Source organism: Puntigrus tetrazona, chromosome 3 (assembly GCF_018831695.1).
Source record: "Puntigrus tetrazona isolate hp1 chromosome 3, ASM1883169v1, whole genome shotgun sequence".
In the NCBI taxonomy this organism is placed as follows: domain Eukaryota; kingdom Metazoa; phylum Chordata; class Actinopteri; order Cypriniformes; family Cyprinidae; genus Puntigrus; species Puntigrus tetrazona.
In genome coordinates, this window is record NC_056701.1 from 14,063,159 (window position 1) to 14,084,794 (window position 21,636).

At 38.6% G+C, this 21,636-nt stretch overlaps 2 protein-coding genes across 11 annotated transcripts; both read left to right on the top strand.

Moving 5' to 3' along the window:
- The first annotated feature begins 114 nt into the window (after positions 1-114).
- On the top strand, positions 115-10,246 carry wipi1 (WD repeat domain, phosphoinositide interacting 1). Of its 10 annotated transcripts, none has more exons than XM_043234940.1 (14): positions 117-461; positions 1,665-1,815; positions 2,158-2,240; positions 3,538-3,707; positions 3,853-3,949; positions 4,059-4,156; positions 4,928-5,020; positions 5,833-5,903; positions 5,996-6,103; positions 6,244-6,408; positions 6,505-6,612; positions 7,385-7,515; positions 7,594-7,694; positions 9,631-10,246. In XM_043234940.1, the coding sequence occupies exons 4-14, from the start codon at positions 3,609-3,611 to the stop codon at positions 9,679-9,681; spliced, it is 1,122 nt and encodes a 373-aa protein (XP_043090875.1). In that variant the 5' UTR covers positions 117-461; positions 1,665-1,815; positions 2,158-2,240; positions 3,538-3,608; the 3' UTR covers positions 9,682-10,246. The 10 variants fall into 10 exon arrangements, with proteins under 10 accessions (XP_043090870.1, XP_043090873.1, XP_043090874.1 ...); XM_043234943.1 differs by having other exon boundaries at positions 3,541-3,707; XM_043234941.1 differs by having other exon boundaries at positions 1,668-1,815.
- Positions 10,247-13,043: 2,797 nt separating this feature from the next.
- slc16a6b (solute carrier family 16 member 6b) lies at positions 13,044-21,348 on the top strand. The gene is made up of 6 exons (XM_043235112.1): positions 13,044-13,356; positions 14,479-14,733; positions 15,823-15,966; positions 17,024-17,152; positions 17,632-18,498; positions 18,941-21,348. Exons 2-6 carry the CDS (start codon positions 14,496-14,498, stop codon positions 19,195-19,197), a joined length of 1,635 nt encoding a protein of 544 aa, XP_043091047.1. The 5' UTR covers positions 13,044-13,356; positions 14,479-14,495; the 3' UTR covers positions 19,198-21,348.
- Positions 21,349-21,636: the final 288 nt, after the last annotated feature.

Genomic DNA, 21,636 nt, shown 5'->3' on the forward strand with positions numbered 1-21,636 from the left:
AAACCACGCCCCCTTTCGACTTAATTCCGCACTTACAGCCAATCAGCGTCTGTCTTCGTTGACTCGGCCAATCGGAGCTCAGACAGACGACAACACGGCGCATTTTCTTCCACCACTAGTATGTGATGTTGATGTGACGCAACAACGATCAGCTGGTTTTGTTTTGCTTCATTCTCTCTGCTCCGCTTGAAGTCGTAAATGTACGAAAAACTCGCGTTTTAATTCATTAATGTGAGGCGGAAGAACAGTCGAAGCGTCGGAGTATTCGTCTTCCACTTTATCCGGACCATCCAGTTTTTCCTCAGTAGGTCTACGCTTTGCCACTATCTTTCCGAGCGGTCCAGCCGATCCCAGGCCTCCGATCCAGGGCGGAGGGAGGGAAGGAGGTCGTTGGGAATCGGGATGGAGACCGGAGATGTTGGGCCGGGGCTGTGCTGCGCCTCCTTCAACCAGGACTCCACGTAAGCGCCGCACATCTGCAGACCAGTCTTGCATCATCTGTCGAGGCGGATATTTCTAAGATGCTATTAACCGCGATAAACCCTACTAGAGGGAATGTCACCTTTGCTTAAAGGATTGTCCGCAGTTAGTTGGCTATTTTGATTATTACATATCCATAAAAGGCTAATCACTGTGTTATAACGGTGTTTTGCATGATGAGGCGTTGTTTCAGTGCTGTTTGTGCCTTGTTTTGTTTCTGGCTGCGGGATAGTACTTTAAATGAGATAAACGTACAACTACAACAAACACGAACACTGCAATAAACACACAACGAGTCTACTCGGGTTGTTTGTAAAGTGTGTATGAAACTTAGTGCAAATTTAGACTGCAAATGCGGCAAAGAAGCACGTCTTAAGTGGCATTTGGTTTAGTCTCAGAGGTGGCGTCAGTGCTGTCAAACCATTCGTGATTAATAGCATCCTAAATAAAATAAAAATCACATAATATACTGCATGTATGTGTACTTTGTAAATGTGTTATGTATATATAAATACCTATAATATATACGTATTATATCCTCAATTCATATTGTGTATAAATACAAATATTTTACATATCATTAGGCTATAACATATTTTGCTTAAATATGCACATGCACGTGTAGGTATTCATATATATACATCAAAAATGAACAGCGTTCACAAACACATTATGTAAACAAAAACATTTATTTTAGATGCAATACTGTTTGTCGGCAGTAGAAATGACATATTTTGGTGTTAGGGGCTAAATAAGCACAAATTATGCTCTGTTGTGTCTTTACTCTGTATTTTAACCAAGCATTGGGCTTTATTCTTCGTTTTTATAGAGGATAAACAAATTGCATTATTGTGTGGTCTTATTGATCAGTCCACAGTCTCCTGACAAGGTGACCCGCTTGCGTCCTCTTTTCTAGCAGTTGATCACACTGGTTTCTTGTCTTAAAAAGTCAAGCACAGCAAATCTAACGCACAACATGACACTGAGAGTCAGGTGATCTGACACACCGCTCATTTGAGATGGACGTGGTCTGTGTCTCTTCGGGCAATACACATTTGTATGAGAAAAATCTGAATCTTCTTATTTTATATACAGGGTGTTAGACACAGCGGTAATTGCCAACACATGTCAGACACAGTTATTGAAGTCCTGCTCTAAACACAAGGTTTTGTTTTGGGTTTCAGCAGCGTGGTCAGTGACGGTGGAGACGTACTTATGTTCTTCAATAAAAGTAGGAAAGGACATGCTAAGCACAAGATCTGACATGAACAACTTCGTCTAAAGGAATGAGGAGCCTGCGAAACAGATGTGGATCTTATTTCCTTAACTAAATAGGTCCATGGAACAGACTTAAACTATTGTGTTTACATAAAAGCTAAATAATTACTAACAACCTTTGTTGAGAGTTACACAAAATGTTTCTAACTTGCGTCAGGACTTCTGTTATGATGTAGAGAAACTTTGCTTGCTACTGAAATATTAAGCAGTAATATTAAGCCTGTCTGCCAGTACATCAGTGTGTTATTTCATTATGTGTTGTATCAGCCTAGGGACTCACACCAAAAAAGAAGAACATATATACTATAAGCTGCATATGCACAAGTGAACTAGATACAGAACTGTGGATGCTCTTATTTAACAGATTTGATGCAACCTCAGATCTCATTGTTTCTGCAGGTCTCTGGCCGTGGGCACTAAAACTGGATACAGACTATTCTCTGTGACCTCAGTGGACAAACTGGACTGCATTCATGAGAGCAGTGAGACATCCTCCCATTCTTTTTTTAGTTTAAATGTGATAATTCGGGCATGTATAGTTGTCTACCAAACTTCCATGCAATAGGTGGAACCAACACGTGCCGTATAATATAGTCATCATCATAGGGTGTAGCTACTTTCTTGCAAATCACTTACTACATAAACTGAAAATGCCATCTCATTTCCTTTGTATTGTGTTGAGAAAGACGTGAGAAGACATTTGACTTTGGAGTCGTTTTATGTAAAGAGTTGTCTCTCCGAACCCATACGTGATCCTGTCTTATTTAATGGAGTCAGAATAGCCGGCTGGTTCATTGTACCTGGTGGCAACACCCTTATGTGTTTGAGATCGTATCTGCGGTCCACAACAAAGTCATTCAGAGATTTCTGGTTGGAAAAAAGCTGAAGACAGAGAAACAGCCGGTTTTGATAATGTGTGCAGTATAAAAGGTATGCTTGGAAAGTCATAGGGTTAAAATACAATAAAGGTAAATAAAGAGTCTGAATAAAAAATAGCATTTTGAAGTTACAATCAAAAAATGTAATAATTACCACTGCCTCGTATCATCGACAAACTTTTATGTTTCTATTTCTTTAAAAAGAATGTTTACACCGATTAGTAAAGGTACATAATGACAATTTTCAATTCACACAATCATTTGCATGACAGATAATGACTGAATGTTCGTGGACGTTACTACCTTCTTTAAAAGTCATTTTATCTCCATTTCTGTCCTCTGATAGACTTTGGGTTTCTTTCCACCGACACCACTGGCAACATTATGCATTTGGCCACGCTGACACTATCACACGAGAACAAAACTTGAACCGAACTGAGCCGGGAAAATGACACTGTTATCTTTACACAGCTCTGTTCACGGCTGAATATAATTTGTTCCATAATAGATTTTAGAATCTTGCTCTGTTATTAAACTGAGCTGAAGACACTGTTGACTTTTCCACAATTACATATAGTAAAATTAATTGTTTTATAATTTATGAACTTTACACATTCGCTAAACCGAACTAAATCAACACTAATCTTATCAGAGCTAAATAATGACATTATTGTCTTGTTAGAGCTGCTTTACAGCAGAATGTGTCTCACATTAAAAGACGTTTGTATCATTTATTAGCATTTGCATTGTTTTCATGGTTCTGTTACCTTAAGCAATTTGTATTGTGTATATGAATGTATCGTGTAAAGCTCTATATAAAACAAGCTTGTACATCAGCTGCACGTGTGGCTTATTGACCGTATGTTTCTGTTAATGTGTCCTTTCCTCTGCTCCCCTTCAGCAGAAACTCCAGACGTGTATATCGTGGAAAGGCTTTTCTCCAGCAGCCTGGTTGTGGTGGTGAGTCAGTCCATGCCACGTCGCATGAATGTCTACCACTTCAAAAAGGGCACCGAGATCTGCAACTACAGCTACTCGAACAACATTCTTGCAGTGCGTCTAAACAGACAGGTAACACACAACACAGCTGTGCTGCAGCAAAACACCTGCCAATTATCAATTATGCAGCTGAATAGGCGAAGGCTTGTCTCTGTTCTTTAATAGCGTGGTTTGTTTCGCGAATGTTTCATTTGTTTTTGTGTGTTATTCGTGGCAGAGACTGGTTGTCTGTCTGGAGGAATCCATTTATATCCACAATATAAAAGACATGAAACTCCTGAAGACCCTTCTCAACACGCCATCCAACCCATCAGGTGTGTGCACCTAAAAATATCAGTTATAATTTATATTAATCGATTTGTATGTATTTATATGTTTACAAATATATAAAATGTCTGTACACTGTGTATGATGTTTCTGTAGGTCTCTGTGCTCTCTCCATCAACCATTCCAACTCTTTTTTGGCATATCCAGGAAGTGACACCATCGGAGAAATTATTGTCTATGATGCCAACAATCTGGTAAAAATATTGTCCAAGGACCAGTTATGCAGCTCATTTTGGCAGTTCCGTTTGGTTCAGTTAGTTGCTATACATGAGACAAATGACTAATCTTTAGTCGTGATGCACCGTTTGAATCTTTGGTAACACTTTATTTTAAGGTTTCATGATACAGAGTAATTACCTATTACTTAGTACTTAATAGAAGCTGTTGTACTTAAATTAAATAAAATGTGCTTATCATGTAACTAAGTTATGGAACAGCTTGTAATTAGAGTTTGTAAGTACGTAGATGTAACATGCAGCTACTGTTACACATATGTTACAGACTTTTACACAGCTACACTTAAGTGCAATCTTGATACACTTTATTTTAAGTAGCTTATGTGTAATGTTCTGTAATTTAAAAGTAATTAGAAAGGTATTGCATGAATTTAAGCTGTGTACTAATGGGTTAAATCAAACTAAGGTGCGGCCAGATGAGGTGTACAGTATAGATACACACAAAGTACACTTAAGTTGTATAAAGTCTGCAACACATATGTGACATTGATTTGGTTACATAAGTAGCTGTGTAACAGACTCTGTCTGTAACATATGTGTAACATTATAAGTGTAATGTGTAGCAGCCTTTTACATATACATATTTACAAACTGTAAGTACAAACTGTTCCATAACTTCGTTACATGGTAAGTACATGTTGCCTTAGGTAAGTACAACGGCAACTACTAAGTACTTACTAGGTAATTACTCTAAAATAAAGTGTTACTGAATCTTTTTCTTTGTCTCAGAGCACTGTGACCATGATTCCAGCTCATGACAGTCCACTCGCTGCCATCACCTTCAGTGCTTCCGGCACCAAACTGGCCAGTGCTTCTGAAAGGGTAAAGAGTCTCTGTTTATATAGAAACACAGCCAAGTGAACCTCACAAAACTGGTCAAGAGCATGTCTGGGTCATCTTACACACTTAGTCCATAGGAAAGAAACTGTGGCTTTAATGATTTAAGGTTGTTTTTTTTTTTATTTCAAGCACATCCCACACTGCCATCACCATGATAAAAAAAAAAAAAAAAATGACATACTGTTATACTAAAAAGAAATATTGCATAAATGTTTATGCTAGTATTTGTTATAGGAATGTTGTGCTGATTTAAATACAAATAAATAATATAACATAATATTTTGTTATAATTATAATAATTGTTCATTTGACTTTTTTTGATGCACTACAGTAAAAATGCTCTGCAACAGTGGCCCTCAACCTTTTCTCAATGTCCACAAAACGTTTCAAAGGCCCTATGACCTCTCCAGTAGTAATTGATCGATTGGAAAGGAATTAAGTTAAGGATTAAAAACAAAAATATATAATATTCATAATATATTAATCAAAAAAACATTTATCTACATTGACATCTACATTATCCAGGTCTAGAAAATACACTTAAATGAAGCTACCTCGTATATATTTTTTTTCTAATAGCAGTAAAAAAAGCATTGGTTGAAGGGTGAATCAAAAAATCAAATCAAATGAACATATGCAGACATGTAACAAAGCTAGGAACTGTGGCAAAAGTTGCTGAATTGGTATGTTTCTAGAATAGACTTCAGTATTCTTTAGGCTAAATATAATTTATACAATGATAATATATGTAATGCAACACAGATGTGTTTTTGATCTGTCCACTTCTTTTTTAGGGCACAGTGATTCGAGTCTTCTCCGTTCCAGAGGGACTGCGCTTGTTTGAGTTTCGCCGTGGAATGAAAAGGTACAGCGATGGAGGCGTTTGTGTGAACTGTGGTATGCGTGAGCCTTTTTTCTTCACATTTTTGACCTCCGTGTGTGTCTGTGTCACCCAAGGTATGTCAACATCAGCTCCCTTTCCTTCAGCCCGGATGCTCAGTTCCTCTGCGCCTCAAGCAATACAGAGACGGTGCACATTTTCAAGCTTGAACAGCACAGCCCAAGGTACTGAAAATGCTCTTTGCTCTCAATTTGTTTAATAAACAACTAAACGAATGAGTCGGTACGTCTGCTTTTACTGACAGATCTTAACTTTGTCAGTGTTTGTGTTTGTGTTCGTCTGTGTGTTTGTGTCTCTCTCGCAGTGGGGAGGAGGAAGCTCCCTCTTGGTCAGCGTATGTAGGTAAGATGTTCACAGCAGCCAGTAGCTACCTCCCAGCACAGGTATCAGGCATGATGAGTCAAGACCGAGCCTTCGCCACCGTCCGACTCCAGATGGCGGGTCAGAAAAATGTCTGTGCCCTGGCAACGTGAGTCCTGCACCCAATGCACTGCAATCTGTAAAGCTTAACCTTGTATTTACTGAGAAAAGAAAACTCATTCATGGGTTTCACTTGACCAATCAGAATCCAGAAGCTTCCACGTTTGCTTGTGGCGTCCTCTGATGGGCAGCTATTCATCTATAATATTGATCCTCAAGATGGGGGTGAATGCACTCTGGTGCAGAAGCACAGGTAAGTCGTCTTAATCTGTTAAATTTGTTCATAGATTTTTTTTTTTTTTTTTGCATTTTACATCCTTAAGCCAGAGGGTGGCGACTAGTGTCTGTATTTTTATGTGTATTGAAAAGGAGCAGTTTGTAATTTTACTTGCCTAAAAGTTTTAAAAGTATTAATATGTAAATTAAACTAAGTCTATATTAAAAATAAATGAACAGTAAACAGAAATATAAAAACAAATAAAAAGGTAATAAAAAGTAGAAAAGCAAATAAAATTACTTTAAAATTAAACTAAATCTGAAATCAAATTAATATAGAAATGTTAAAAAATATAAATGACAAAATCATAAAAAATAAATAAAATAAAACTATATACTGTATACACACACACACACACACACACACACACACATACAAGCTATAATTTTTCTCCAGTCCTAAATAATAGTTATTAATTACGCATTTTAACTGGTTCGAGGTCATCAGTAATTTTATATCTTTTGCTCTTTTTCCATTGTTGCTGTGAATAAGATCATCTCAAATGTCACATGAGCAAACAACTCTCATTCAGTCACTGACTCAAAAATCCTCATAATGAATGTGTTGACCCAGTTCATTCAGCTCATTCATGAACAAGAGGTCTCTTTGTTGTAGATATTTTTAAAGCAGACTCGTTTGACTATGACTGCAATGTCGGTCTGTAATGTACTGTAATGTAGTACAAAACAACATAAATGTCTTTTTCAGTTGTATAGACACAGTCCATATTTTGCTAAAACTCCCCCAGGTTGTTTGGATCAGATAAGGACTGGGAGGAGACTGAGAAATCCGAACTCACAGAGCCACCGCAAGCATGCCAGTCCTATGCTGCCACCGTGGCCATCCCCACCTCTGGACCCGTTACAGCCACTCTCACAGGTACAGCAGCACACTCGAACACACGCCGTTCCGCATTTCAGCTCTGTTTTCACGGCCGCTCAACTGTGTTCGTCTCAGGCTACTCAGAGGATGGGGGAGCTAAGAAGGGCGAAGTGATTCCCGAGCACGAGTTTGCAGCAGGGCCTGTGTGTCTGGACGACGAAACTGAATTTCCTCCCGTGAGCATTCGCTAACCTCCCCACGTCTAAGCGGCAGTGGTGCTTTCCAGTGTATGGGCTTGTCTTGTCCCTCTGTCCACAAGCACTCAAACTAAGTGTGCTTGTTTATCTTTAACCAAACCGACACCAGCCCGTTTAGGTCTCATGACAGAAAGCGGTTCATAGAAATACATTTTAGCAGGAACGAATGTTGAAGTTCGTTCACATCAGAACATTACTTCTTTTGCGAAGGAGCTATATATTTCAGTGGTATTATTATGTATTTAGTTTGAAATAATGCTACATTCATGTACGTTTTGGGTGAATACAGACACAGTGGGACATTTAAAGATTAGTATCAAAGTAGTATTAGTAGACGAAGTAGGACACTTAAAAATATGAAACAGCACAACTGCTAATAAGATAATAATCAGAAATGTTTCCTGAGCATCAAATCAGCCTATTAGAATGATTTCTGAAGGATCATGTGATACTGTAGACTGGAGTAATGATGCTGAAAATGCAACTTCATGTCACAGGAATAAACTATATTTTAAAGTATATTCAAATAGAAAACTGTTATAATATTTCACAATATTACTGTTTTACAGTACACATTTCAATGAATTAATTAATTAATGCGGCCATGGTAAAAACAATAGGTTTCTTTGAAAACCTTTCATAAAAAATCTGTATATGTAGCCACTTGGATTATATTTAATAGCAAAGAAAACTGAAGCGTTCCACGTGATCTGTGTTTATCTCAGACACATTTTCTGACACTAAACCTGCTGTTGTAGTCTAATGATGTTTCTGATCTTATATACATGGACATGAGCACAAGTCAGGTGACTAATTTGTTTGTTTGTGCACAGACAGGACAATGAACAATGCATCAAATCCACCTAAGTTGTTTGTCTTTTACATTCTGTCGGCCTTTTTGATGCAGTAAATGCCGGGTTCGTTCATCAACATTTCTACATAAGATAACTATGTAACTAGCTCTTTTTCTTTTTTTTTTTTAGTCTAAATGGCACGATTTCAAACACATTTTTGTCTATGCATACACACAACATACATTTCAGCTTAAACATGCTACATCTGAACAAATTTCGATGGACTCGTTACTTTTTACAATGCAAAAGATCTCAAGATCAAGAGGAGAAACTAGAAAGGACGCTTTATATTTATGCAGTGCTCACGTAACTCCACACGGTGGAGCACTTATTGTTGTCCGACGGGCCTTGTTAACACTAACACTTCCTAACTTCTTTTGGTGGAGCTGAAATGATAGTTTCAGATGCTAAAAAGGATAATTCACCCAATAATAAAAAAGCTGAAAATGTACTCACCTCCGTCCATGCAGCATTACATATTACTAGCTCACCAATAGGTTCTCTGCAGTGAATGTGTGCCGAACAGCTGATAAAAACGCCACAATAATTCACAAGCAATCCATTCGACTGCAGTCCATCAATTAATGCCTTATGACACAAAACGACACATCATTAGGTTCTGCTCTCGAAGCATTATTGTGGTGCTTTTTGTGACGGCACCCATTCAGCGCAGAGGATCCATTGGCGAGCAAGTGTTGTAAAGCTAAATGTCTCTGTTCTGATGAAGAAATTAAACTCTTCTGCACCTTGGATGGCCCGAGGGTCGGTAAATTCTCAGCAACTTTTTACATTTTTGGGTGAACAGCTATTCCTTCAATTAGAGGAGCTCAGGACTCTGGATTTTATCGTTTCCGGGTTGACAGTTTGGACCGACATACATCAGATGCCATCGCTATTGCGTTTATATACCTTCCAAGTGTCACTGTGGTGTATCGAAATGTCATTATGGCTAACTGATATGTGTCCGACATGTTCTCAGCTAGCTCTTGTTGAGATCTGTATCTGTCTATAACACACCCGCGGCCGAGGGAACAATAAAGCTCTGTTCTGGTTTCTGGTAGATAAATTGGTGCCGTGACGGATCTGGGAGAGGCAAGGGGAGACGACCGTGAGAGGGTAGAGAACAGGTGGAGGCTGCAACTGTCACAGGAGGATCCTCAGTGCATGAGCAAGGACAAACGAATAAAAAAATAAATAAATTAACTAACTTCAGGGTGCTAAATTATTACAGGAACGGTTTGAAATGATAATATCTTACACATGAGTTGATCAGGGATTTGGGTCGTTGTCGCTCAGACCCCTGAAGGGTGTGTTATAAATGAGGTGCATGACTGAAATATAACCACATATTGTTCTAGTTACGTAAACACATCGTATTAATTCAGTCGTAATACTGTAGCATTTTATTCTTTTAATTTATAACACCATCATATTGAATCATAAGAGAAGAGGAATTACTTTTTTATATATGTGTTTTGCTGTATTGATACTTAATATGTTTACATGTTACCATCCTGAATACTAATACAACGGGATGTTTTGTATGTACGTGCCTATGATATTACTTGTAAGAGTGCAAAGTATTTTGCTGGATTGCTCAAGACCAAAAGCTAAAAAAAACAAACAAAAAAAAGAAATTATGTAGGAAATCTATTAGGAATGAAATTATGCAAAACACCTCCTGTGTCCTGTGGTCTTTCCTTCATCGGATCTTCGGGTTAGTATAGACACTTTCAGCCAGAAGATCTGCTTTAAATTGATCGAACGTTACAGTGAAGACATTTATAATGTTACAAAAAGATTTCTATTGCAAGAAAATGCTTTTTATGCGTTAGAGTATCCCGAATAACAAATGACTGTTTCCACACAGAAAATTCATAAGAAATAGCTATCAGCATCATTTATGCAAATCAGCATAAATAAAATGATTTATGAAGCATCACTGAAGAGTATTAGTGCTGATAATTGAGATTTCCATCACATTAATAAATTACATAGAAATGTACTACTGCATATCTGTTTTAAATTGTAATATTATTGATGAAACGCTAATATGAAATGCAACGCTATTTAATTATAATACTTCGTCCCTTGGTGAGCAAAAGAGGATACTGTCAAAAATGTATCCAAAAATTTTATCTAATCATATATTATTGTTCAATATGCATGTAATTCATGACTTTAAACAGTTTTGACTTGAGTTGTTAGACAAATCAACAAACCTGATAAAATTTAATGACATTTGAGAAAACTGAGTCATTTAGGTCAGATTTGTGCTATAGGTCACCGTAGATAATCTACCTAATAGTTGATTTTAATGAATTTGTTTTGTCTTCACACAGAGAGACCTTAAGATCCTGAATAACATTAATACACATGAAGTCCAGCGTGAGTCTGCCATGCAGAGTCCTCTATTTTACAGTATCAATGATGAATAAGAAAAACTAGAGTCACTAATACCTGAAAAAGTGCCTTTCATACCTGGAAACTTTTAAAGCCCCCATGATAACATTTTTCTATAATGACATATTGATGATAAAATGTGACATATTTATCTTAAAGCGCTAAAATGAACACACACTACAGTTTTTATGCATTCTTATCATCAAGTATTTGCATAAGAACATTTGAAAATCAAAAAATGGCCCTGTTGTGTGATAAATGAGCTCTCCAGGGTACTGAAGAATATTCTGCTATAAACCCACTGATGTCTGGTGCTTATATAAACACAGACACAAACACCTGTGATACATCTTCATCATAACACCTAAACAGTAACTCCCAAGTTTCTTTACAAGGGCGTTTTAAGTAATCCATTATCACCCTACCTATCATCGATGAATCAGTCCAGCATGTTTAATGGTCATGTATTTGTATGTGCTTTAACTCAGTGCTGTACTTTCACCTTTGCTTTCACATTGTAGTAAAAAAGCACAATGGTCAGCATTTTATTGCAAGGAGCACACACAGAAGGGTTGCGCTGTATCCTTGTTTGTTAGAGTCTGAGGGTACACAGTGCTATAATTTAACCATTGTCTGGAAAGTTTCCAAAGAGCAAGCCAGGATAATTGATGGTTTCCAGTAAACTCTTAAAAAAAATTTGAGATACACTTTATTAATCCATGGCAACTGTAGTTATAATGCTAAATCACAAAACAAGCACTCTCCAACTGATAATAATGAAAGACAATGACGCAAGACTTTCTTGTAGATAACAGTTAGCTGGTTACTTATCTCTCACTATAGATGTCAGGTCCTCTGTAAGGACACCTAGAAAGATAAATGCCTAATCTGACCACTGGAAAAGACAAATGATTCACAAGACCTCGGGGATTGAAAAGATCATTTCACTTTTTTAACTTTGTAAGCGTTGTTAGGGTTTTGAAATTAAAATAAGCAGAATGTAAAATGTTGCAGATTTAATGTTTGGTCTTTCATTTCTGCATTTTATATATTAAACAGATACGTAAAGGACAGAACAGACAAAACCTTCACAAAAAAAATAAAACAACCCATCACGCCTTGTAGCCTAAAGTTTCACATACAAAAAAACAATACATACCGACAAGTAATTGATAATAATAATATACTAATAATGACTATAATAACGATTATGATGAGGAAGATAAAAATAATAACAACTTAAATAAATGAAGTCGACAGTACAAATAACAAATGCATAGAGTGAAAACCGTGGGTTAGTTATTCATCTGCCGCTTCACGCGCGTGACGTCAGCAGCGTGTCTGCGGAAACCGGCTGGACGCGCGAGTGACGTCACAGCCAGCGGTACGAAAAAATATAAAAGAGTGTACGAACATTTAGTTTAAAGGAATCCTTCGAAATGTGTTTCTAGCGTTGATTTTCACTCTATATTTACAGGGTGTCATTATAGGCGGCCTGACAGTTGTGTCTTAATGAAGCAGCTCGCGCTGGAGGCAGAACTGGAATAAACCCGTTTTGCCCGGCAGAGGCTTCTGCCATGCTGCGCGTGCACGAGGCGCTCGCTCGCGCCTACACAGAGCCACTGCGGCCAGCCTCTCGAGACTCGAGTGTAAAAATGACTGTTAACAATAACGAACCTATTTCTGTTATAGGTGTACGTACACAGAACGCAGGGTCGGCTTTTAAATAACACAGTCTGAGTGTCGTGATGTGTTGACTCCTCAGACAGCCTCCAGCATGTCTGCTTAAGATATGAAGAGTTTATTTGTAAAGACACATAACTCCCTCTTCATTCATTTTCATAAATCATATTTTTATTGTGTTCGATGTATTTTAGTTATCGAAATAACCCATTATGCAGTTTGATCGATAATAACGAATGCAGGATGAAAAATCTTGTTTCTGTATTTTTTGCCAGCGAGTTCTTCGTGTGTTTTGTCCTGTGTAAACACAGACAGGTGACATTTGAACTCCGTTCACAGCGCGCTCCCGACGCTCGGTAGTACAGCTAGCGCGCGCGCGCGCCCGAAGACCGGCTTCAGCCGGTATAAAATCTGCAAAGCCTCAGTAAGAGGAAACGGAGACAGGGAGTTGGCATGTCATACCTGCTTTAGATATAATTTCTGTGTTTATAAGTTGTTAATGAAGCCATTTAGCTATAAAACATAAGCTATAAACTATATATTTAAGCCGGGTCGCTCTCGCTCGGTTGTCTTTCTCAGAAGTGACTGATGCTCATAGCGATGTTCTCCAGCGAACACTTCAATAGAGCCTGCTAACTTAGCTCTCCAATTTTTCCCCCCCCCTAATACTCCGAGTTTTCCTCACTTTCCTCAACGTTTCGGTAAGTTAAAACGATTTATACTCAAAACTATTTTGTATTGTTGTGACGCTCGTGACTGCCACGTTAGTCTATTGAATATATGGGCATTAGGATTCAATTTATTTATTTATATTTTTTTAAATACGGTAAAAATTACGGGGTATGTGATGAGCTCTTTCCGAGTGTTTTCACAGACAGTAATGAGTCGCTGAGTTAACTGAGCACGATGTCACACAGCCCGGGTCACAGTCCTCCTGCTGCACTGCGTCTGAGGACAGATGCCCTGATAAACTTACTTATTGAGACTTATTTATCTCGCCTATGATAACCAGTCAGCTAGGTCATGTTTTTTTATTTATTTATTTTTTTTACCGATAACAGTGCCAATACGTGTGTCTTCATATTTAAAACAGTCCACGTCTTGCGAAATGTATTAGGCTACACTGCTATCTTATACATTAAAATATACATTAATAGAGGAGTTTAGATGCTAAGTGCCATTTGAAAATGAGCATTCTTCTCAGGCTCCTGTGCAGGTTCAGTAATTTCAGTGTAATGACGATAAAAAGTTTTTTTTTATTGCCATTAAAATGAAATAAACATAAAACAGACATAAAAATGCTCATTTTAGAAGATTTGGACAGCAGTTTTTAACTGAATCTGAACTTTTCACACACACACACACACACACACACACACACACACACACACACACAGGTATATATATATATATATATATATATATATATATATATATATATATATATATATATATATATATATGCATTTTAGAGTGCTAGTGGGAGTAACTGTGTTACCCGTCACAGCGGAAATCCACCCGCATTCGGTGGGTTGGTGGGTGTTAATATCAATATATATATGTGTGTGTCTGTGTGAAAGTTTGAAAATATTGCTTGGCTCCGCCACTCCCATTTTTCTGTAATGTCCTAACAGTAGTTATATAACAAATGTTTTGTGCAAACTGAATTTTAGCACCTTTAAATAGTCCAGGAAACATAGGTTATTAAAGACATGAGCAGCTTGCAAACAAAGCCCGTGTTGAGTTGACAAGGGCACACGTGCATCAGTGCCAGTGTGGAAATGGCATCATGTCTAAAACGGTAACTGTACTTACATTTGCAGAAACACCAGTGTGCATCATGAGAGGAATAATGTCTGGCCTGAAGGGCTGCACAAGTCCCAATGTATACGATGAGGTGCCAGATGGAGGCTGGGGTTGGCTGGTGGCTGCTGCCTTCTTCTTTGTGGAGGTTTTCACCTATGGCATCATCAAGATTTTTGGGATCTTCCTGCAGGACCTCAGGACAGACTTTAATGAAACCAACAGCAGGGTGTCTTGGGTCGTCTCCATATGTGTCTTTGTCATGGCCTTCACAGGTAATTCTGTCTAGACATTTAAAGATACAATACGATAGTACTAGGTGTACCTCACAGTGTTTACACAATACAAATGGTGTTTACACAAGAGAAAAATACCGTATGGGATGTTTGTTTCATCATTATCAATGCTAGCTTTAGTCTACAGCGACCACAGCTTCAAAACTACACCAAACACACAACTCTGTTAAGTTCAGGGGAGTTGAGGGGAAAAATAGGTCATTAAAAAAAGAACGGGCATATCATAAAAGGCGGTGCGGGTACAAAGTGTAAAATTAAGAAACAAGCATTACCTTTCCATGTAATTCTCTGAAGCCTTAAGGAGATAGTTGCCCTATAAAAGTGATTTTTTTTGGCCTCGTGTCATTCCAAAAGAGGATATTTTGAGAAATGTCTTTTTTCGTCCATTCAGTCAAAGGTCAACAAACACCAGAACTGTTTGGTTACCAACTTTCTTTAAAATATCTTCTTTTTAATGTTTCACAAATGAAATAATGGTGAGAGACAGGTTAGCTATCCTCTTAAATTGTGCACAAAAAGGAAACTGAGTTTCTTCAGTATGAACCGGTCAAGCTGATTCTGTCTTCTACGCTCATTTTACATTTAACATGTAAAAATATGAGTGACCTTATAGACATACTAAAAGCAACAGGCAGTTCACCTCGGATCTTGAAAATAAATTAAAGCAAAGATGACTGGTAAAAGTGTGAACTCACATTTAATAATGTTAAAAAGGTTGAATATTTTTGAATTATACACAAATCCCTTTTGTTGCGAGAGCAGTGCTATCCAGAGAGAGCCCGCCCACTCTGATTGGATGTGATGTTTGATTGATTGCTTGTCAGTGGAATCTTTCCAGCTGCGGCTGACTGGAGATTCAGTCACTTTGCCCAGTGACAAAGCAGTTGATTGGGCTTCGAAGGATCGTTCTTTTTCAAACTTGCTAGTGAAGCTATCTTCGTGCCTCTGCGGCAAAAATGAGAGCACGATTAATGGCTAGTTTAGGACAGTTGTGAAAAGGAAGTGCATTGATTGACCGCAAATATGTTTTATTGTAAGTATTTACGATTAGCACCTTGTGTCTCACAGCTCCTCTTTCCACGGTGATGAGCAACCGATTTGGCTATCGGCCGGTCGTCATGCTCGGTGGACTCCTGATCAGCCTGGGTACAATTACAACAGCCCTTACCAGCTCCATCATTGAGATGTACATTACCATGGGAATTGTTGCAGGTAAATACAGCTCGAGTGTGAGTTTATATTGTGATATATGTTTCGTCCCGTACTGTCATATAACAAAATATGTATTCTGTACGTGCTTTTTTGTGCAGAAACACATTTTTCTTCAGGGTGGCGTGACATGATATTGTACATTTAAAATGTATTCAAGTTTTTTAATTTGTAATGTTTCACAATATTGCCATTTTACTGTGTTGTTAGCATAATTCAAAAACACTGATGAATCTTACCAAGCTCAAACTTATGAACAGTAGAATATTTTCTGTCATATAAATAGTCATAGATTCTGTGATTACCAATATTTATTTCCTGTTTCATTACTTTATGATTGACTGTTTTTTCTCTAGTAGACATGAGGCTCTCTTCTGTTCACTTACTTTTTTAAGGAGGGAATTCAAGCAGTGCTGTGACTGGCATATGACTTGTCAGCATCAATAAACCTGATTCCTGACAGCTTCAGTAACACACACCCTTATATAACAGGATGAACATATCATGTTTTTGGGTGGAGTGTTTTTTAATGTTCAAACTCATTATCCAAAAGTTAACTGGGCTTATTTCAAACTTACTTCTTTTGAGAATACTGTCAGGTATATACAATATATAACAGTTATATCGTGCACATTTTAAATACCCCAATGTAACACAGTATGTTTGCAGATTTAATTTGTATCGAATCATTTATTCACGCTCAAGCTGTCCATTCGACTTATGGAGAATCCCTGTCATTTATTGTCAAGCTCAAATTTGAAATGACACTCAATGTGACCACATAATCATTTAGTTTTTCTCAAAAGATGCACTGCTAGCTTTCCCCAAATATCAAAACGCTCCCTCCCCACAAACGTTAGTTGATCCTAACCTCGCCGATCTTTGTTTCTCCTTGTCTCTTTTAAATACAGTTTTCTTTCAGCCCTTTGTCCAGTTTGCGCTACGGACGAGAGCGGCCTGGTTCTTGGTGTGCTTTGAGCACGGCCCCTCAGACTGACCTGAGGCCCTTGTGTTGAAGGGACCAGTGGCTGTCATCTCCCTCTTTGCTATTTATTCACAGGCCTGGGTTACTGCCTTACCTTCCTGCCTACAGTTACCATCTTGTCGCAGTACTTCAGCAAGCGCCGTTCCCTCGTCACATCCATAGCCTCCACAGGAGAATGCTTCTCCCTGCTAGCACTTGCGCCAGGTATGATCGTGCAAGAGCCGTGCAACATAATCATGTGGACAGTTCCAAGCAAAATGGAAATTGCTTCTCACGCGCATGTCATTCAATCTTCTGCAACAGAACAAAACATGACACACTAAAAAATGTTCCATCTGTTTTTATCCAAAATTGACTTTCAGTACAACAAAAACGTAGAGAGATTTTTTTAAAAATATCTTCTATTTTCACAGATAAAATACAGGTTTGAAACAACATGAGACTGAGCAAATAATGATAGATTATTAATGTTTGCGTGAACTAGCCCTTAGTCTGCATAGGCAGACTATTTTGAATGTTACATATTAGCTAATCATGTACATAACATGATTAAAGTCTATTTGGAAGTGAAATGGATTTGCATAGCCTTAAAAGACTTACTTTTCACAGGAAGCCTAATGTTTTACAGGCATGTTGAAAAACTGGTCTTTCTGTAATTCATTTCGTTTGAACTCACGTTGCAGCTATGAATGCGCTGAAGGAGCAGATCGGCTGGCGGAACTGTTTGATTGTGATCGGGGTCATGCAGGCCTCAATTATTGTCTGTGGGGCTCTGCTAAAGCCGATAGTCATCAAACCCAAACCCGTCACCGCAGAGGACTCCACATCCCCCCTTAAAGAACCCGAATCTAAATTCGACCTGGAGAATGAATTCACACGGACCTCTTTCGACTCTGTGGATTCAGGGGTCCAGTCCGTCACCTCTTTCCAGATCAACCTGTCCGAGGACCAGGAATCTACGGAACAGGAGAAAAAAGCACTTAAGGAAAAGGAGGAAGAAGAAAACGAGCCTCCAGCGGTGCCTGAGACCCCGCTCGAAAAGAAACGAGAAGACTCAAGCGACTCTAGACCCAAGTTGTTAGACTTCTCCGTGCTCAGAGATGCCAGCTTCAACTGCTATGCACTGTTTGGCCTGTTCGCCAGTTTGGGCTTCTTCGCTCCTCAGCTCTATGTCATTGAGCTGAGCGTGAGCCGAGGAGTGCAGCGGGAGAGAGCCACCTACATGCTCTCAACCATGGCCGTGGCTGAGATCGTAGGTCGCCTGTCCATGGGTTGGGTGCTCAATCGCAGGCCCATCCGCAAAATCTACATTCTGCTGATCTGCACGGTTCTGCTGTGTCCGGTGCTGATCGTCTTCACCTTCGTCACTGAGTTCTGGGGGCTCATGTTCTGTTGCTGTTTCTATGGCTTCCTGCTGGGCACCGTGGCCTCCAGTCACATCCCAATGCTGGCTGAAGATGACGTGATCGGCATTCAGAGAATGTCATCGGCCGTTGGCGTCTATGTCTGTATCCAGAGCTTTGCAGGACTGGCTGGTCCACCTTTAGGAGGTAAAAACTTAGTTACAAAGCACTCCGAACACTTCAGCAAACATATAGCGACCTGGAACAGGTTTTTTCAAAGAAATTCAAATATTGTATCATATATTTTAATTTTATAAATTTAATTTGTAATAAGTAAGAAGAAAATACTGTTTGAAAAGGGTATCAAACATCATGAAATTTTCTTACATTATTTACTCAAGGCTAGTTTAAGTTCACTCAATTTTGAGTCAATAAATGTACAATTTTACAGTCAGTGTACTGCTAATGTGAAAAGTAAGCAAACATTTTAGACATTTTTTTTTTATTCATCAACATTTGGTGAATGTCATGTTAAAAAAAAATCATGTTAAACACATTTGATTTGAAATACACATTCATGCTTCCTCCTGAAAAGTTATCTTTAGAAACTCCCACATTTATGGAGGTCAACTTGTGTCTTTTGTTTCAGGTTTTCTGGTAGACAGGACTAACAATTATGGATCAGCCTTTTATTCGTGTGCGGCTGGGATAGGAGTCGGGGCTCTGTTTCTTGGACTGGTGCGTCCAGCCAAAGCCGGCCTTTGCCTTTGGAGGAGAAGAAATGAGCAGCAAACAACGGACAAAGACTCCAGCTCACAGGGCAGTGATGAAGGCCTTGCTGACTTTGTGGAAATGGACATGGAACAGAACAACAGTCCTGAAAAGAGCAAACCTCGGCCAGTATGAAAACCGCCTCACCTCAAGAGCAAACACCATATCCTTCACTTGAATAATCATCCCAAAGGCTGCCGTACACAACCCCTGTGGAAACGTGGTAACTTTCTAACTTTAAGTCAATTAAGGAAGAGTTTAATCACTCTTCGTTGCACTTTTTTTGCTGACCACCCAATCAGAATCCTGAAAACATTCCTTGTGTTGTTATTTATTGAAAACAAGCAAACGTTCCTCTCCTTTACAGATAAGCACACTTTTAAAGAGAACAAGAGTTAAACCAATTAAGCATCCAGTTCTATTCCTTAAATTTACCAAAGCCTTTTTTTATTATATTGTCCGCAAACCATCGTACCACTTTTACTTCTGGCTTTAACATCTAAAAAAGAAACCTCAGGCTGTTTTGCTGCTTACATTGAGGCCATGATGCATATTACATTAGATTGCATAAGCCTCATTCAGAGTCGAAGGTGAGACAAGAACAGAGCTGTCTATTGTTTTAGGGTTATATGTTATCCGTTTGCCTATAGATAACGGTCTGTGTTCACTGGTTTAATATTTAACTATTATTGCTATTGCTAATGGAAACCAAGATGGCAGCATCTCAGCTCTGATGATAAATCATAATCCACTGTCAGTCAGAACTGAAAAAACTGATAAGTCATGGTGACCAAACGTCTCAACTGCTGCTCAGAGATGTATGCTGTCTAGAAAAACCTTCAAAAGTTTCTCATGAAAAACGATGGCTATCGAATGTCATGTTACCGCTGTAAGTGAAGCGCGCCGTCCGTGCCTTCTCAAAGAATTCTGCTGAATTACGAAGAGAGTTTGACTTGAAACAGGAAGCTTTCATATAAAAACAAAGACGTGTATTTTGAATTGCTTTTTTAATAGTGAAAGACACCCGTCTATAACACGTTCACTTCAGCGAAGTAGAACGCAGAAAACTAATGGAAAAGAACTCGTGAAACATTGAAAAACGTAAAAGTTGAAATTCTGACGGAACGAGTCTGTATGTCAATTTTTTTACCTTTAGATATCAGGATCATTTTGAACATGGTCCACTGACGCCTATGCCTCTCAAACATCTGTTCTGGGTGTAGGATGGGTGCGAGGTTACCACATTAAGTGAAAAAGGGTGCACTGGTTTACTGCAGCGGCTAATGCTCGTCTACAGACAGGGGTATTAGTAGTTATATGTGCACAGCAGTGAACTCACTCAACTATAGGGGGTTCCAGAGTCACAATAAAATAAACTACATAGAGTTGCTTCATTATTACGTGACGCACATCAGTGATTCATAAAAGGTGAGGCAACTGAACGTGTTCCGGCGAGAATGATCCCTGAAAACATAATACACCAAATCTTGACTAGTTTTTTTTTATGTGCGATTCACTACATGAATGACAGAACGGGTAATTTGACGGAGAGAAATGATAGTTCATAAGCACTATAGTTTAAAATGAAAAAAACCCCAATGAAGTATTCTAGCACCAAGTAGTGCATATGAGAGGAGTCTGTAGGTGAAACCCATTAAAGCACTTACCTAATGACTTGAAATCTTGTGTACCTCTTATCTTCTGTAAACTCTTTTCATTTGTCATACACGCAGGGCCGTCGCTAGCAGGGTGAAAGATTGAGTGAATTATAGGGGCCCACGTCTGGCGATCTCAGTCGCCTCTTGCACTTGTACAGACAGATACACAGAAATATCATGTCAAAATACCCTTCTTAGAGAGCATCCTCAGTTATATCTTAAGTGAAAGTAATCTGTGGAGAAAGAAATCACTTGTGCATCATTACATTGCATGCATTGTCTCTTAAAGTGACCACATCTAATTTACTAGCTGCTGTCGATGTCCTTAATGTTAATCCAAGAGAATGACAGGAAGAAAATCACTCACTGCTCTCTGAATTACTTTGTGGTTTTAACAAGAATGTTAAGTGTTTTACACCATTGGTACAACTTGCACCGGGGCCACACAAACCCCAGCTACGGCCCTGCCCTGTTTGTTTAGGTTTTGTACTTTCAATGAGGACATTTTGTGCGTCCTTCTTTGATTTTTTTTTTTTTTACGTATTGCAGATGTCTTAACAGTGAGATACTGCACTTTTGTTCTGTATATGACAGCACGTTCAGTGTAGAATAAAAGCAATGTTTTTCATTTCCGAGTCCTGTCGTTCTTGGTCATTATTTGATACTACACAGGTTCATCCTCCTCGGGGAACACCACATAAACATATCATATTGTACCGACCTATAATCTGAAGCATTTAGCTGAGTCATGTAGCTGTGCTGCAGCAGTCGGCCAAATGGGTGCCCTGAGCAGAACTGTACTGTAGTGTCCGACTACATGTTGCTCAATGATTTGATGTCCTGTAAATGTAAAAACAGCTCTGCGTTCACTGCAAAATGCATTTTTTATAATATTTATATATGTTACATAAAAATA